This window comes from Rhizophagus irregularis, chromosome 16, assembly GCF_026210795.1.
Source record: "Rhizophagus irregularis chromosome 16, complete sequence".
Taxonomy (NCBI): Eukaryota; Fungi; Glomeromycota; class Glomeromycetes; order Glomerales; family Glomeraceae; genus Rhizophagus; species Rhizophagus irregularis.
Genome location: NC_089444.1, coordinates 4,051,860 through 4,068,550, shown reverse-complemented (window position 1 = coordinate 4,068,550; position 16,691 = coordinate 4,051,860). Strand labels below are relative to the sequence as shown.

Genomic DNA, 16,691 nt, shown 5'->3' with positions numbered 1-16,691 from the left:
GGTAACAAATCACGGATTTCTGCAAAGAATTCAAATATAGTATATAATGATTTTTAATTAAATTATTCATGTCCTATTTTGATATTTTCATTTGCATTAATAATTTAGATTTTTTGGATATTGCGTTCATTATATATTACGCACAACAAGTTCCTTTAGTTCTAAGATATAGGAATAGATTTATTCATTTATTTAATTATTATTCTTAAAACATCTTGTTTAATTCAATTTTTCGGCTGACGTAGCCATCGCGCACCTATATAAAAAATTTCTTATATTTGTATATCATAATTCTGGCCAAAAATTAACATAATTTTGGCCAGAATTATATTTAAAACACTGTATATAGTAGTTAAATATGGTTTACTGAAGATGTACCACAATTTATAATTAGAGTAAGCAATCCTTAATTTTTTTTTCGACGAATTTTGTTAATAATATTAATGAATTAATTATTCTGTAGGTTATGTATTTACAACGAAATAGTATTAGTTATATATGATCCAATTCCAATTTTTCTTTAATGTCCGCTCGTGTTTCAATAATATTTAATCTTATTGGAAGAACATTGAATATTTGATATGCTACTATATTATAAATTTCCTTTTTCTGCTGAAAGACAAAGTATAAAACATGAAGAAACCTACAAATATTATTGAATATCCGAGAAACGATGATGATACAGTACTATAGAAATTACATTCTTGCATTATTGTTATCCGTTATGTTTTTCTTTCTTTCTTTAAAAACAAGGAAATAGACATTTAAGAAAAAATAAAATTTTGCTAACGGAAAAAAATTTTCAAAAACCTTTTTTGTATGATTTGGGTGTTTTTTTTTGCATCATATTTACATTTTTTTTTGCGCGCACTTTGAATTATGACCATTACTTCCAAAATAAATTATCTGATGCAATTTGAATTCATAATATTTGAAACACAAAACTAATTAAATTGTATTAATTGATCAGGTGATAATCTCTTTATTATAGTAACACCACTAAATTTTTCACCCCCACGTGACCTAATAATATTCATCACCGGCATCACACCCCACCGCGTTTTCACTGTTTATATTTATCTGAGGACACAGTTTTTTTTTGCCAAAATTATTTTTTTCACAACCCCTTAACTGTCACCGGTCACGTGGGGGTGAAATTTTAATTATAAAATTGGTGGTGTTACTACGGTAAATTTTATTATGTATATGGGGGATCAATATATGACTGATAATATAATGCATTATTATTTATCGTTACACACTTTAACAAGGACTAAAATTTCTTTATTGTTTTAAAAAAATTCGATTTTTTATTTTTTTTATTTTCCTTTTTAAAGGATAAAAAATACTATTAAACAAGCTTCAACCAATCACTCTTCTAAAGAACAAAGCTCGAATAAATTAATTGTTAAATTACGTCGTTATATTAAAGATGAAAGAAAGAAATGTTTGAAAGTTTTTTTCTAATTATTTAAAGATAAACTACCAAATTTCAGTTATTATTTGTAAAAATCAATTTTCGTTTTGTTGATCATTCAAGGGAACACAGGCCCCATTTAATAATATTGAAAAAAATCAATAAATAAATGGCTTTCCCCACTTGTTCCAATTCAACTAATTCAGAAATCAAATAAAAATTTTTCAAAGAATAATTCTTTTAAATAAGAAATTAAAAATATCTAAACACAAATACAAAAAGATCTAAATGCTATAAAAATGAATTTGCGTCAAATCTTATTTGCTCTCTTGATTGTACTTATGGCTACTATCGTAACAGCCTCTCCTTTGAATTTAGATCAATTAATTAAGAGGTAAATACAAATACAATATTAATACTTTTTAAAATCAACGAAAGAAATCTATTAATTTATTAATTGTATCATTAAAGAAAAAATGCTCAAAAAGACGAAAGTCCATCGAAAGAAAAAGACGGCAAAGTCAAGGCTATGTTTACATCTTCTGGACATGGCTCGTTTCCTGATTCGGACGGACCGTAGTTTATTCATCATCATGTTTTGTATATTAGAAACTTTTTATCAAGCATTATTCATTCTCACTTAGTTATTTAGCATTATTCAAAGCATGATAATTGATCGCATTATTATAGATTATAGAATATTTTATATAAAAAAAAAAATTTTACATATATTGTTACTAGTCATAAAGTCCTAAATTATTAACCTCATCCTCCTTCAATTTCAATTTTTTTTTTATTTCTTTTCTTTTTTCTTTTAGAAATCATAAGTTTTTGAAAAACTTCGATATTGTTTTCTTTATAACTTGTACCAATTTCTTTTTAAAAGAATTAAATAGAAATGTGCTTTACAAACTTTTATATTCACAAATAAGTGATCTTTTATCTTCCGCAACTGGATAAGGATTTCGTCATTTCGAAATTAAGTAATACCAAATTTAGTATGTAGTTTTGTGTAAATTTAAATAATTGGCTGTTCAGATTACTAACTCACGCTATATGATTACTTTATACTATGATTAAATATGTTGTGTACGGACACAAAAAATTTAATCACGTGATTATTAATAATATGACTAATTTGCTAAACTTGTAATACGTTACTCAACAGAACAAGTTATTAGAAAAAAAAAACTCTTTCCCCTTTCCATTTTTTCACATAGAAATCCGCAGTTAAATACTGTTTTTTTATTTACACCCCTTTTACGTTTTCAACGTTCGAGAAGAAGAAGACCACTGGGTGGCTTCTTATGGAAAGGTTCTTCTCCTTATTACCCGACCTCTGAAAGAAGTTTTTATTATATTTTACCTTATTTTTACAAAACATATTAAAAATATGGTTTTTACTTTTCAAAAACCTATCCCCTTGGGAAAATTTTCTTTCGACATCTCATTCCATAAATTTCACGTGACTAGACCCAATCGGGCTGGATGTAACAAGATTTATGAAATCAGAAGATCAAAAAGTTTCTTTTTTGAGTTAGCTGATTTTTCAGCAAACACCAATGATATTCATCTTAAAATACACACAAATGATTATCACATGAAATCAACCCCTATTAGCTACTCTTCCACCTGTAGCTTTCCTAATCTGAAATATCAGATTAGTAAGATGTTACAACATTTTTTTTCTCATCAAAAAGTCATCCCACGCTCCATTCAAAAGAGATATTTTAATCTTATTCGTTCTAAATTACTCGATAGATACTTCGTTATCAAATCACGTGCTGACAGTGTCACACAAAGAAATTCCCGCACAAAAACTTTCTTTAACTTTTCTTATAAACGTTATCGTTTTCATTTTGGTATTTTTACACCATGTAATTTTTTCACCACTTACAATCTTGGAACTGAACACACACAGTTGTGTTGTGTCCCCTCCCCTTACATCATGTCTCATAATAGACGAGCTTGTGTTTCTCATCAAAAAAATTTAGATATTTTTCATAATATCAAGAAACACACGCCGGTATCGAATAATAACATTATCAACAACAAACGGTTCCATGCAACCCTTATTCATAAACAATGGCAACGTCGTGTCAAAAAACACATTTATTCAAATCGTCTTGGAATTTCCTACGATGTTTCATACTTAGCTAATGGACATAAATTTCTTTCCACATACAACAACCGTCGTATGTACTGAAAACGATTGGACAATTTCCGTTCACACCACTCCGACAGTAGTAAACAAAGTAAAAAACAAAAATCCCGCTTTCAACGGGCATGTAGATCTGTTTTCTACAATCGTGGTAACAACCAAAAATCTTATAGACGCGTGAATACTCTTGACAGAAAGCTTCACCGTGCTAGACAACACCGTTTCCTATTTTTACCTTCACAATATATTAATAAACCTATACAACATTTAAAATATCACAAAAGACTAGTGCTCAGAGATGAGGAACATTACAATTTTCCTATACCCCCTGCATCACCCAGACCTCTAGGCGCAATAGCCGTTATGAACCGCACTTTTGACCAAGCGCTTCGATCATGTCCAGGGAATAATTCAATTAGTACTTCAAATACTCACTCACCTGCCACCACCTCACAACCCATTCTCCTCAAAGAAGAGAAAACGTGGCATGAGACGTTGGGCATCTGGATTCCTAACGACCTCTTCCCTTATGTAACTGATGAACCTGTTTATACTTCCAATAGACAGGCTAAAATTAAAGGTCAACAATACGAACCAGGATGTATATACTGGTTAAATGGTATTAGAAAACGCAAAAAAGCTCATGAACTAGCTGTGCGACTACAAAAAGAACATGAAGCAAGGGAAGTTAAACGTCTTGCTTATGAAGAAGAACTTTCTACTAGAGCTAAGCTCTGGGGTACCTCCTCCAACCGTATAGAATATCGTGAAGATATGACCAAAGATCTCACTAAATTTCAAGATCATTTTCACAAGAAAATCACCCCTTTAACTGACCGCCGTTCCGTTCTACAGAACAGAATTACACAAGGAAAAAATGTTTACAAAACTAACAAACAGTTGCTCCAACTGGAGCGCGAATTAGGTTTTTTCAATATCGACTATTTCTCAGTCATGGATGACAATGCACCCCATTACCGTTACAAAGGACACACATCAGATGATACGAAACAACTTGAACTCAGACCACACAAACGTCCCCCTATCCCAATTACAAATACAGATAGGCACAACACTGAGGTCAAAAAATTGAGACTAGATATTCCGTCTCCTGAAGACTCTAAAGTCTTCGCTTCACCTTAACCCCATTCGGTTACCACTATCAGCTTATTTTCTTATTTTAGTGGCACGCTGATAGTTATAGATTTACATTATTTCAGCCACATTTTTACTATTGACTTGTAATTTATTACATCTTTTTTTTTGGGTAACCCCCACGTACAAAATTTTATACCAACGTACAACAATTAGAATAGTGTGAACCATTCCACCTATTACAGTATTTACAGGTGGCGGCCTTTAATGGCCGAAAGAAAAATACAGATCGTTTCTTTTTTTAGATTTGATTGTCTTTGGTTTTTTTCGGGATTGGTGTCGTAATTGGGACCCACCCTTGTTTCGTTTTATATACCAGAGTGGCGCCGTCCTCAGGCGGTTTAATTATACTTTGCTGAAATCTTCAAATTTGCCACAATATTTTAATGATACATTTTCAACATCTTCACGACGACATCACGATTTTTTTGAAGATATCGCGACGATATAGTTATGATAGTCTTAACGATACCTTTCCAACATCTTCGCGATATTAAAATCGGTAACATTTTGATATCAGAATGATATCATATTGATTTCGTAATTTAATATCGCGAAGATGTTGGAAAGGTATCGTTAAGACTATCATAACTATATCGTCGCGATATCTTCAAAAAAATCGTGATGTCGTCGTGAAGATGTTACGATGATGTTGAAAATGTATCGTTATGATTATCAAACCGTATTGTTACGATATCATTTAAAAATCGTGATGTTATCGTGAAGATGTTGCGATGATGTTGAAAATGTATCGATATAATTATCAAACCGTACTGTTACGATATCATTTAAAAATCGTGATGTTATCGTGAAGATGTTGCGATGATGTTGAAAATGTATCGATATAATTATCAAACCGTACTGTTACGATATCATTTAAAAATATTATTTCATTTAAAAATATTATTAAGATATCAGGACGACATTTACACAGTATCAAGATGATATTTGACAAGAATTTTGGGTCATGAAAAAATTGTGAACCGTAGGTACTAGTACATTCAATAATTTTTATTAATTGATAATGCCGTATATATTATTAATATGCAATTATGATGGTCAAAATGAAAAATAAAAACAACGTATCGATATCATTGTTATTACAGCTTGAAGTAGTCACGTTCCGTCATTATTGATTCACAATTGTTGAATTGATAAGTATTGCGAAGTTTAATCGTACTTGGTAAATTATGTAGGCGCATCCCTCTCTAGTAACATAAAACAATGCGACAATATCGGTATGACAATAATATTATAAATGTTGAATTGATGTAAGTTTCCTGATTACGACGCACCTGGTAAATTACTTCTCTCTCCGACGGTTAACATAAGACACTAATATTATACCAAATACTGAATTGACAAGAGTCTGTATTACATACAACGCAAGTTTCTGCAAAATTAAAGATAAGTACCTGGTAAATTAGACATCTCTCTCTCTCCAGATGGTTAACTGTTATGACACTAATATTGTATCGAAACTTTGTGACAATTGTTAAATTAATAAGTACACGGATTATGGTGCAAGTTTCTGCGAAATTAAAGATATGATCGTACCTGGTAAATTAGACACATCTCTCTCTCCCCGGATGGTTAACATAAACCAACGTGACGATATCGTTATAACATAATGGAGTAGTTACGCACAACATTATCGGATTTCGTCACAAATATTAAATACTACTAGGATTCACCTGTTAACTACATTAGCAGTTAATGGTTAAAACCTAAACTTGAAATAAAGTAAAAATTTAATTATTTAAATTTTTTCTTGATGTTATTCTTGAACATGCAACATATAGTTGTCCATGAGAAAATACAGGAGTTGAAGATACAAACCAACCTAATTAAATGATAGTTCTTAAGATTTATTAAAGTCATTGCAAATGCTGGTTGTTAATCCTAAAAAAGATGCATAAATTAAAGTACTGCATTTATAGAAATCAAACGAAATTTTTTTTTAAAATAAAAATTGGTCTCAGAACACTTGACCAAGATTTTCAACCTTAAGAATCAAAAAATGCAATAAGTGGGTTGAGCTCATCCGGCGGGGCCTACCTCATTAGAGTGTCCCTTAGGTCGTCAGCCATTAGCACCCAACTGCCTATGACCAATGATACATCACCACTACCTTCTGATACCACAAGATCCCAAGTATTACATAGGAGCACGGCGCTTTCGCTATGTGCATACCCTGCCTCCATGATACGGCCTACCATATAGAGGTCTTAAAAATGGTGCATTTCATCAGCGGCCAAAAAAAAACCCTCGAATGATCCCCCAAGTACAGTAGTACCTTTTGTGAAAAAATTTCAGGATAATCTCTCTTTCTTTTCGTTCCTTTGTTTTCTCTTTTTCGTTTTTTCACAATGGTTTTTTTCTTTTTTCTTCTTCTTTCCCTTTATTCTTTTTCTTTGGGTATTGATATGAAAAAAAAATTATTATAAAAAGGTAAAAACTATTAAAACTGAACGCGTAATTATTTTTGACGCGTTATATAAATGTCAAAGATAGTTTAACATAACCCAGCGAGAGCAGAATATGTACCTGTCGTACGCCGGAATAAAAATAGACGCGCATATACAGTGGTCTGACTGTAATTGTTAATATGAATATATTTTTTTGAATAAATTATACTGTTAATAACAAAAACTGTCAAAATGTTTTTCGGTATTAAAAAAAATTGAATAGAGAGATGTAGACGTAAACATAATCGTGCGAATGTTTAACATGTCTAACAAACAATGATTTGATTGGATAAAAATTGCAAAGTCACGTGCCTAATAAATTCATGAATACGATATCAAACGATATCGTAACGATATTGTTATCTTTATTTATTTAATAAATCACGTTATCATAAATAAATATACCGAAAAGAATCATTGTACTGCATAATAAAGCTATATAGCCGTAAAATAATAATTATTTTTTATCCACAAATCAATTTTCGTATCATAGACAAAGTGAACTTTCTGTACGTGGTCAATTATTGATATCGGGAAGATTCTTCTCCAGCGAATGTCTTGGCTTGTCTGAATGCGAAAAAGAGGACATTTCAATACGTTGTGAATTCTGTTAATATTGTCAAACCAATCAATAGTAATAAAGGCATAATATTTATCATCATTGCCTTTGTATTTGAAGATCCCTTTTATAATCGCATAACATTCACCACTGTCTTCCTCGTGTATTGTTACGACGTCACCAATATGAAGATGTACTTTGGAAAATACGCCATCGCTTTCTTCCATAGTGTATGTCGCCAATTCATACCAGCTCATTTGAGAATATATAAGAGCTGACTTTTGTCCAATGTCCATAAATGAAAGAAGCAGCTCAGATTTGAAATTTGGCAAATTTTTCATGATATTTTCGCGATCCTGACGGGATAAGCTCCTCTTTAAGATAATATTTGTAATAAAATCCACTGGAGATGAAATCGCTATATAAAATAAAAATACGTTAATAATTGCGGAAATATTATTATTATAAAATTGTAATACAAACCTTCTTCATTTCCTTCCGGTTCTTGTTCATTTGATACCTTGTCTTCAGTAATATACCAATTAGTCAATAAATTTCTAAAATTTGAGGACATAGTAGCGAAACCTCTACAAGGTTGTGATAATCTTTGATCTGCGCCTCCATCTACTAAATGACGAATTGCAAAGAGCGTAGTATACCGCTTTAACAAGTCTAGCTCGACATTCTTGCAATTTGTTCGTGGTACCATTGCTTTAAAGATCCGATGCACCATCTCTTTGATACCAACTTGAGTGTTTATAAGAGTACCATAAGTCCTTGCATGCACCAGCAAGTGGATATTGATATGCAGGTTTGGTAAGTTAGCAAATTCAGGGAAAACCTAAAGCCACATTATTAAATAATATTTTATATATTGATAAATAAAAAATAAAAAATTATATAAGAATTATGAATAATTGTACCTTTGGAAGAATTTTCATTTCTTCTTCAAGGCATTTTTGTAATTCGTCATACGAATCTAATGTAAACTTGCTTTCAAAAACTATCCTCATTGTTTTTGCTACATATACCCAACAAGCAATTATTACATTTTTCGCCATGTTAATGCGTGATTCTTGAATTCGTCGCAGAATGCTTCTGGATTTATTTTCCTTTAAGCTTGATGATTCTAAAAAACTATTAAGTATAAAAGGCATTATCATAGCGAGCCTAAGATAGTCAGACATCATGAAACTAGCATTGTGGCTAATTGGATTTGGCAAACGAGACCATTTTTTTGGTTTCTCTAAGTTCTTCCAGGCTTTGATAAACTCGTCCTCTCCTTTTTGTGAAAATAATTCGCACCTGTGGAAATCAAAAAGCTTTATTAAAAGATTTTGTTCGTTACATATCTAGCTAAAGTTAATTAAATTCTAAGATCATACGTTAATTTAAGAAGTCGTCCAATCTTCCCAGCAGTTGCATGATATACATCTTGAGGTGTCTGTAGATGCCTTTCTCTTAGCAGCCTATCCAAAATGCTAGGCCTTGTTCTTAGTCCGAACTCAGTACAAAGTCGTCTTTGCCTTGTGGTAGCAGGTTCATCAAATATCTCTTTAAATTGATCGTCAGTGATGTGATGATATCTTGATGTTGCTGGTACATCCTGAGAGAAGTTGGTAAGTGATTCTCGAGAGGCTGTACAAGTGCGGCAACCTTTATTGGCATTATGTCGTAATACACCACACATGTCATTCCCTTGTGGTAAATCAGCAGTTACGACACCTAAACCGGCTATCACCCAAGCATCTTGGCCATTCACTTCCATTAATTTTCCTTGTTCGAATTCTTTCATTTCAGAAATGAATGGCAACATGAATTCATTGAAATTACCACCGAAAGGAACAAACCCGAGAACAAAGTGATTTTTGAGCAACTTTCTTTGACGGGCAGGCATATTTCCAAACTGCACATAAACACCTCCTAACGAATGATAAACATTCCTAAATGTTCCAAAATCATCGTAGTATATGTCCAAAAACAGCTTATAAACCGGAATTGTTGGAGATGGTGGCTGCCTTATGGAAATATATTCTGAAGGATGTTGATAAGAGAACGTTGCATCACGAATGCGCCAGTGTGTATGATGTTTATAAAGTATTTCGGTAATTCGTAGTGTATCTGCAGCAACCTTTTCGGAAATTTGTGATGTTGTTATTGTCAAGAATGGTTCATCTTGTAACCAAACTTCTCCGGAAAGAGAGCGATTTTGTCTTAATTCTCCCTTAAAATTTCCAGGCAAGTCACTATAATCTAGAACTTTTTGGATTCTCAGCCGATACTGTTGGTTCTCTTCATTTAATAATATCGCTCTCAATCTGCCAAGTTTTCGCTCATTATCGTAATAGTAAACAAAATCGCCGCATTGGTATATCTCTATTATATACATATGAAAAAAGTGTTAGTCTCTTGTACTTTATTGCTTCGCCTCTCTACCATCAGCTTGCATTTAATAAATAATTACCCCCTGATATCATTAATTGTTCTTGACCGAAAAGAGGTGACTCTGCCCATAAGGTACCATGCCAGTACTCGGATTTTGTTTTTGAATCGACACCAGCACCAAAATACATTTCCTTTAATAGTGATGGGTTGTTAAGAACATTCCAAATGATATCACTTATTGAAAGTTGATATGCCATCTTTGAATCCTTTAAAGTTGATGGTGTTTTTTTTGATGAAATTGAGATAGATTTTGCTGATATTGAGGGAAGAGGAAGACGCTCCCTCCATGATCGAAATCTCCAAATATTCTTTACAATATGATCTCTATTAAATTCTGGTCTCATGATAATGTCAACAAGATCTTCATATGCATTTGTTGAAATATTATGTTTATAAATCCAACAAAATAAGGCAGCAGTAGTTAAATTTTGAAAATATGGAGCAAAATCACCATCAAAAGATGGTAACTTATCTTTAGCCAATGCTTCATCAACGAATAGCTTTTCTTCTGAGATATCAGAATCATGTCTTTCTTTATTATCTGATGACATTGTTTCATAATCTTCATCACTTTCTAAGGACATTATATAATCGCTTTCTGTTTCATTCTCTGATGATGTTGAAATCATGTTGGTATCACCTTCTTCATTATTGCTTCGTTGTTCTAAATCATCATCATTATCGTTTCATTGTTCTAAATGATCATTATCGCTTCGTTGTTCTAAATGATCATCATTGCTTCGTTGTTCTAAATCATCACCATTATCGCTTCGCTGTTCTATATGATCATCATCACTTCGTTGTTCTAAATCATCATCTCCGTCGCCATATTCATTATACTCTTCGCCACTAATATTATCATCTTCAAAATCTTTTTGTACCATTTTTTCATTGTCATCATTATCCGATAATAAAAATCTGTTGGGCAACCTTCTAAAATTATTACGGATACGAAAAGGTATTGCAGCAATATTCACTTTTCGAGGTTTATTTCGTAACATGGCTATGACAATAATTATAATAAGGAATAATAAAATGAAATAAAATCATAAATTTAAAAAATGTCCATGCGCGTTTGTGTATTTAATTCATTAACTGCTTTTATAATATTTTCAATTGGATATCATAGTATCGTGACCGCAGCACATAAACGGAAATTTTGGGTTAACAAATTTCTTAACGGTTACATTAGTTCCTTGTCCGTGGTGCATTAACGGAAATTTTGGGCAATGATCTGGTTACATGTAAAGAAATTTTGTATGAAATCGTGACCGCAGGACATAAACGGAAATTTATATTACGAATTTCATGAAATTTCGAGAAAAAAAAATGTCAATGGTTACATTAGTTCTTGGATCACAGTACATTAATGGAAATCTTGGGGAAAATGATCTAAAATTGACGTGTTAACAACAGTTACATGCAAAGAAATTTTGTATGAATATCGTGCGTGACTGCAGAACATAAACGGAAATTTAGATTACTAATTTCTTAAATTTTGGGAAAATCAATCAGAAAAAAATGTCAATGGTTACATTCGTTAGTTCTTTGTCCACAGTACATTTTGGTAAAATGATCTAAAATTGACGTGCAAAGAAATTTTGTATGAATATTGTGACCGCGGGACATAAACGGAAATTTGAATTGATCGGGAAATTTTCTTAATGGCTACATTGGTTCTTTACTTACAATGCATTGACGAAATTTTGAGGCAATGATCTGATGAGTTGACTTCTTTAACGGTTATATATAAAGGAATTTATATGAATATTGTGACCGCAAGATATAAGCGGAAATTTAGATCATCAAATTTTGGGATAATTGATCGGAAAAAAAATTCGTTAATAGTTAGTTACATTAACTGTTAATGAATTATATAATGAACAACATCGTAACTATAGAAATTTGGGTTAACAAAGCTCTTGATTGATGTTTTGACGATTACATGTAAAGAAATTTATATAGGCTGCTGGACATAACGGAAATTGGGTTAACAAAGCTTTTCTGAAAAATTGACATTACATTTTAAGAATATCGTGATCGCAGCACATTTAGACAAGACAAATGATCAGAAAAAAATTGTTAGCAATTCATGTTCCGGTTTATATGAAATTTTGATTTTTATGATTTTAAATTATTACGATCAATTATTATGATAAAATCACTAGTGGTGAGCTTTACGGATATATACAATTATAAAATTACATAAGATTTATTTTTTTATTGAAATAAATTGAAAAGAAGGTGAATATAGTAATATTGTGCGGTATTGTAATGAGATATAACTTCATATAATGGCAATATCAATTCTAACAAATAATTTTAAAGTGTTAAATATTTCAAATTATCACAAAATATTAAAGAATCAAATGATCATACTTTTTTCACCATCTGAGCCCAGTCTCCCATGGTCTTCGTTCGGTTGTTACGAGACGGACGTTGCCGTTTCTTTTTAATGTTGGTTTGGCGAAGATCGTTCAATCGGGTTTGTTCTTTTATTAGATCGTCTAGCGAGATCAATATCGTATTATCTATATATGAAAGAAATTATATGAATATTATCATACGTTATTTAATGAATTAATATGAGGTATTTTTTTTTTATACCTGTTTCTTCTCTACTAGGTTTGGGAGAGGACATTTTCTTTCTAACTTTTTTTTATTAGAAATCTAAAAACTCTGATCTGAGATGTGGTATTTTTATATGTAACTGATAAGATATGGACAGTCAAACTTTAAAAAAATATCAATTGAATTCTTTGGGAAAAAAGTACAAAGTAATTTTTTTTATAATATTACGACTGTGATATCATGACTGCACTACATAAAAGGAAATTTGGGTCAACAACTTGTAAAAGTTTTTTTTTAAAATAATTCCGAGATAGAGAATTAATGTAACAAATTCTGTCAATGCGCTGCAAATAAAAATCAATGTAATCATTAACAATTTTTTCCGATCAATTATTGATCTAAATTTCTATTTATTTATTGCGACCACGATATTCATGCCAAATTTTTCAGATCATTACCTAGATTCCACCAATGTGCTGCAGATAAAGATCTTTTGCAGATAAAGAATCAACAGAACTGTTGACAAAATTTTTTTCCGATCAGTTTTTTGATCTAAATTTCTGTTCATGTCCTGCGATCACCTTACATGTAACCGCAATTTTTCCATTGCCCAAAATTCATCAATTTACTGTATACATTGCACTAATATTGCACTGTTAAATATTTAATATAATATTTTTTCTATTAAGATTAAAAGAATAGTTAATAATTTATTATCAATCCTAATTATTAAAATAAATATATAATATATTAAACATATAAAAAATGTACTCTATTTAAGTATTAGGACAGCATAATATAGTACGTACAGTATAATTCTTCAACCCTGATTATGTAACCATTAACAAATTTTTTCTCCTGATCAATTATCCCGAAAATCCGTTTATGTCCTGCGATCACGATATTTCTGTCAAATTTTTCAGATTACCCCCGAATTCTATCAATGCGCTGCAGATAAAAAATCAATGTAACCATTAATAATTTTTTCCGATCAATTATTGACCTAAAGTTCTATTTATTTATTGCGACTACGATATTCATGTCAAATTTTTCAGATCATTACCCTAGATTCCACCAATGTGCTGCAGATAAAGATCTTTTGCAGATAAAGAATCAACAGAACTGTTGACAAATATTTTTCCGATCAATTTTTTGATCTAAATTTCTGTTTATGTCCTGCGATCACGATATTTCTGTCAAATTTTTCAGATTACCCCTGAATTCTATCAATGCGCTGCAGATAAAAAATCAATGTGTAACCATTAATAATTTTTATTATCCCCAAATCTGAATCTAAATTTCCTTTTATGTCCTGCGATCACCTTACATGTAACCGCAATTTTTCCATTGCCCATTAATATTGCACTGTTAAATATTTAATATAATATTTTTTCTATTAAGATTAAAAGAATAGTTAATAATTTATTATCAATCCTAATTATTAAAATAAATATATAATATATTAAACATATAAAAAATGTACTCTATTTAAGTATTAGGACAGCATAATATAGTACGTACAGTATAATTCTTCAACCCTGATTATGTAACCATTAACAAATTTTTTCTCCTGATCAATTATCCCGAAAATCCGTTTATGTCCTGCGATCACGATATTCATATATAGCTTCTTTACTTGTAACCATTAATATTGCTCGAAATTACCATTAATGTTCTGCGGACAAAGAGCTAATATACCCATTAAGGATTTTCCCGATCAATTATTCCAATAATTTGAAAATTTTGTTGGCCAAATTTCCGTTTATGTCCTACGGTTACGATACTCATATATAATTTCTTTACATGTAACCGTTAAGACATCAAATTTTCCCAAAATTTTCTTCATAAAGAATCAATGTAACCATTAACAAATTCTTCCGATCAACTATCCAAGATTTAATGTAACCATGAACGTTTTTTTCGAGAATGCTAACCCAATTTCCTTTTATGTGCTGCGGTCACGATGTAATTTTTTCTTAATATTAGGAGAAATCTCTATAAATAAATAAAGATAATGCTGTATTCGTTTCGTCAGGAATCACCTATTTCTTTACGTTGCTACTAGCACAATACCAATAAGTACCATCTTGTTTGTTTATCATGACTAAACGCAGAGGAGTAACAGGAAAAGGTAATAAAATTATATTTTTGATTTGAAATTTTATATAGTAATTGCGCCTAATACTATTATAATGATACCTAAAAGACAAGGCAACAAAAGCTGCAAAGACTACAAAAACTATTCGTACATATGTTGCCAACTCTTCACGTGATTATAATAAGGAAAGAGATGAAAGGAGAGAGGAAGGAAGTGAACATGAACAAGATAATTTACATGGACAAGATGTAGATATTGGAGAAGGTAATAATAGACAAGATGATGATATTGAAAGAATTATTTTGGGTAAATACCTTATAATAATTGTTTTATTATTCAATTGAAATGATATTTCTGCGAATTTATTTAAAAATAAATTTACTTCGTTATAATGAAGATATGCTTCCAGAGCAAGAAGAAAGAAATATTGAAAAAGAAAGAAGAGAAAATGAGAAGAAAGAGATGGAGAGGAGAGATAAAGAGAAGAAGAGAAAAAGAAAGAAGAGAAAAAGAAAGAAGAGAAAAAGAAAGAAGAGAAAAAGAAAGAAGAGAGAAAGAGAGAAGAGAGAGGGATAGGAGAGAGCAAGATAAAGAACAAGAAGAAAATGAAAATGATGAAAGCGGTAAAACATAAAATCTGAACATAATTAATGAATATAATTTTATTCTCATTTAATATTACTTCTAGAGAGTGAAGAAGAAATTCCGGTTCAGTTTGGCGCAATGACCAATCAATTGCAAATTTGCAATTGGTTGGTCTTACATCCAAGTGTGCTACATTTGGCAAACAAAATGCTTGATGCCTCGACGAAGCAGCCATCAACAAATTTGCCACTAACCACCTCGACTTCGTCATCATCTGACAACGTAAAGTCCATTTCTTATTTTGGTTGTTACATTCTTACCAATTAAGAACAATCGTTATTACACAGCAGAATTACTGATGTATTATGTATTATTGATATTATTACTATTTAGGATAATTATCGTCTTATTGACGAAGAAATGAAATGTCTTTTTTTGCGAACTAGAAATCCGCCCGATCATGCGTTTGATAAAATAACACAAAAAATTTTTGGGCATGATGCTTATCAAAGCATGGCGAAGTCAATTAACGAATGATATCATAAATCATTTTCCGACTATCGATATCAATTGAAAAATGTACTTTCAACATTAGTAAAAGAATTTCGACAAATTGTAGAAAGGTGATCGATACGTTCATATCGTTATGTTGTTTTTACTACAATGATTTAATGATTTAAAATTTTTTTCTATTAAAGTGAATATACGGAAAGTTCAGATCCTACCGACGAGGAAGTAAACAACTTCATATCACGTGAGGTGGTTTTAAAGAGAATCTTAAGCCGATACGTTTCAGCCATCGATTTTACAAAATTATCGGAAACTTCACTAGATAAATTAATAGAATTCTCCAGAAAATGCTTCAAAATAGTCTGGGTTGAAACTGAAAGCGCAAATATCAAAGAAAAGGTTAAGGAGTTAGATGTTATTACAGAAGATCTAGAAATTCCTTCCCGTAGCGGAAGAAACATTGCTAGCTCTTTAAAACTCCATCTTTTTTCATAAATACAGTACATATCACATAAAAGACCGTGATAACATTGATATGTTTTTTATTCCTTTATTATAATAAAGATTACAATATATCATATTGTTTTAAAAGTTTATAGAATGTGACTTCACAAGTTAATAAGTTAATGTCGTAATAACTTCACTAACACAATTTGACGCTAAAATATAACTATTAATCTGTTATTTATGTCATTCTCTAAAAATTATTTTTTTATCGTAAC

At 31.0% G+C, this 16,691-nt stretch overlaps 6 protein-coding genes across 6 annotated transcripts; 4 read left to right on the top strand and 2 right to left on the bottom strand.

Moving 5' to 3' along the window:
• Positions 1 to 1,716: 1,716 nt before the first annotated feature.
• Positions 1,717 to 1,997, top strand: OCT59_008578 (uncharacterized protein; the record flags this gene model as incomplete). Its single annotated transcript, XM_025323135.2, has 2 exons — positions 1,717 to 1,811; positions 1,889 to 1,997. 2 exons carry the CDS (start codon positions 1,717 to 1,719, stop codon positions 1,995 to 1,997), a joined length of 204 nt encoding a protein of 67 aa, XP_025164367.2.
• Positions 1,998 to 3,941: 1,944 nt separating this feature from the next.
• On the top strand, positions 3,942 to 4,721 carry OCT59_008577 (uncharacterized protein; the record flags this gene model as incomplete). The annotated part of the gene is made up of 1 exon (XM_025332989.2): positions 3,942 to 4,721. One exon carries the CDS (start codon positions 3,942 to 3,944, stop codon positions 4,719 to 4,721), a length of 780 nt encoding a protein of 259 aa, XP_025164369.2.
• A 3,935-nt stretch (positions 4,722 to 8,656) lies between these two features.
• Positions 8,657 to 10,834, bottom strand: OCT59_008576 (uncharacterized protein; the record flags this gene model as incomplete). Its single annotated transcript, XM_066142587.1, has 3 exons — positions 8,657 to 9,065; positions 9,146 to 10,136; positions 10,225 to 10,834. 3 exons carry the CDS (start codon positions 10,832 to 10,834, stop codon positions 8,657 to 8,659), a joined length of 2,010 nt encoding a protein of 669 aa, XP_065999454.1.
• A 57-nt stretch (positions 10,835 to 10,891) lies between these two features.
• Positions 10,892 to 11,206, bottom strand: OCT59_008575 (uncharacterized protein; the record flags this gene model as incomplete). The annotated part of the gene is made up of 1 exon (XM_066142586.1): positions 10,892 to 11,206. The coding sequence occupies one exon, from the start codon at positions 11,204 to 11,206 to the stop codon at positions 10,892 to 10,894; it is 315 nt and encodes a 104-aa protein (XP_065999453.1).
• A 3,670-nt stretch (positions 11,207 to 14,876) lies between these two features.
• Positions 14,877 to 15,218, top strand: OCT59_008574 (uncharacterized protein; the record flags this gene model as incomplete). Its single annotated transcript, XM_066142583.1, has 2 exons — positions 14,877 to 14,907; positions 14,983 to 15,218. 2 exons carry the CDS (start codon positions 14,877 to 14,879, stop codon positions 15,216 to 15,218), a joined length of 267 nt encoding a protein of 88 aa, XP_065999452.1.
• Positions 15,219 to 15,265: 47 nt separating this feature from the next.
• Positions 15,266 to 16,464, top strand: OCT59_008573 (uncharacterized protein; the record flags this gene model as incomplete). The annotated part of the gene is made up of 4 exons (XM_066142582.1): positions 15,266 to 15,497; positions 15,563 to 15,741; positions 15,853 to 15,980; positions 16,158 to 16,464. 4 exons carry the CDS (start codon positions 15,266 to 15,268, stop codon positions 16,462 to 16,464), a joined length of 846 nt encoding a protein of 281 aa, XP_065999451.1.
• Between the last annotated feature and the right edge of the window lie 227 nt (positions 16,465 to 16,691).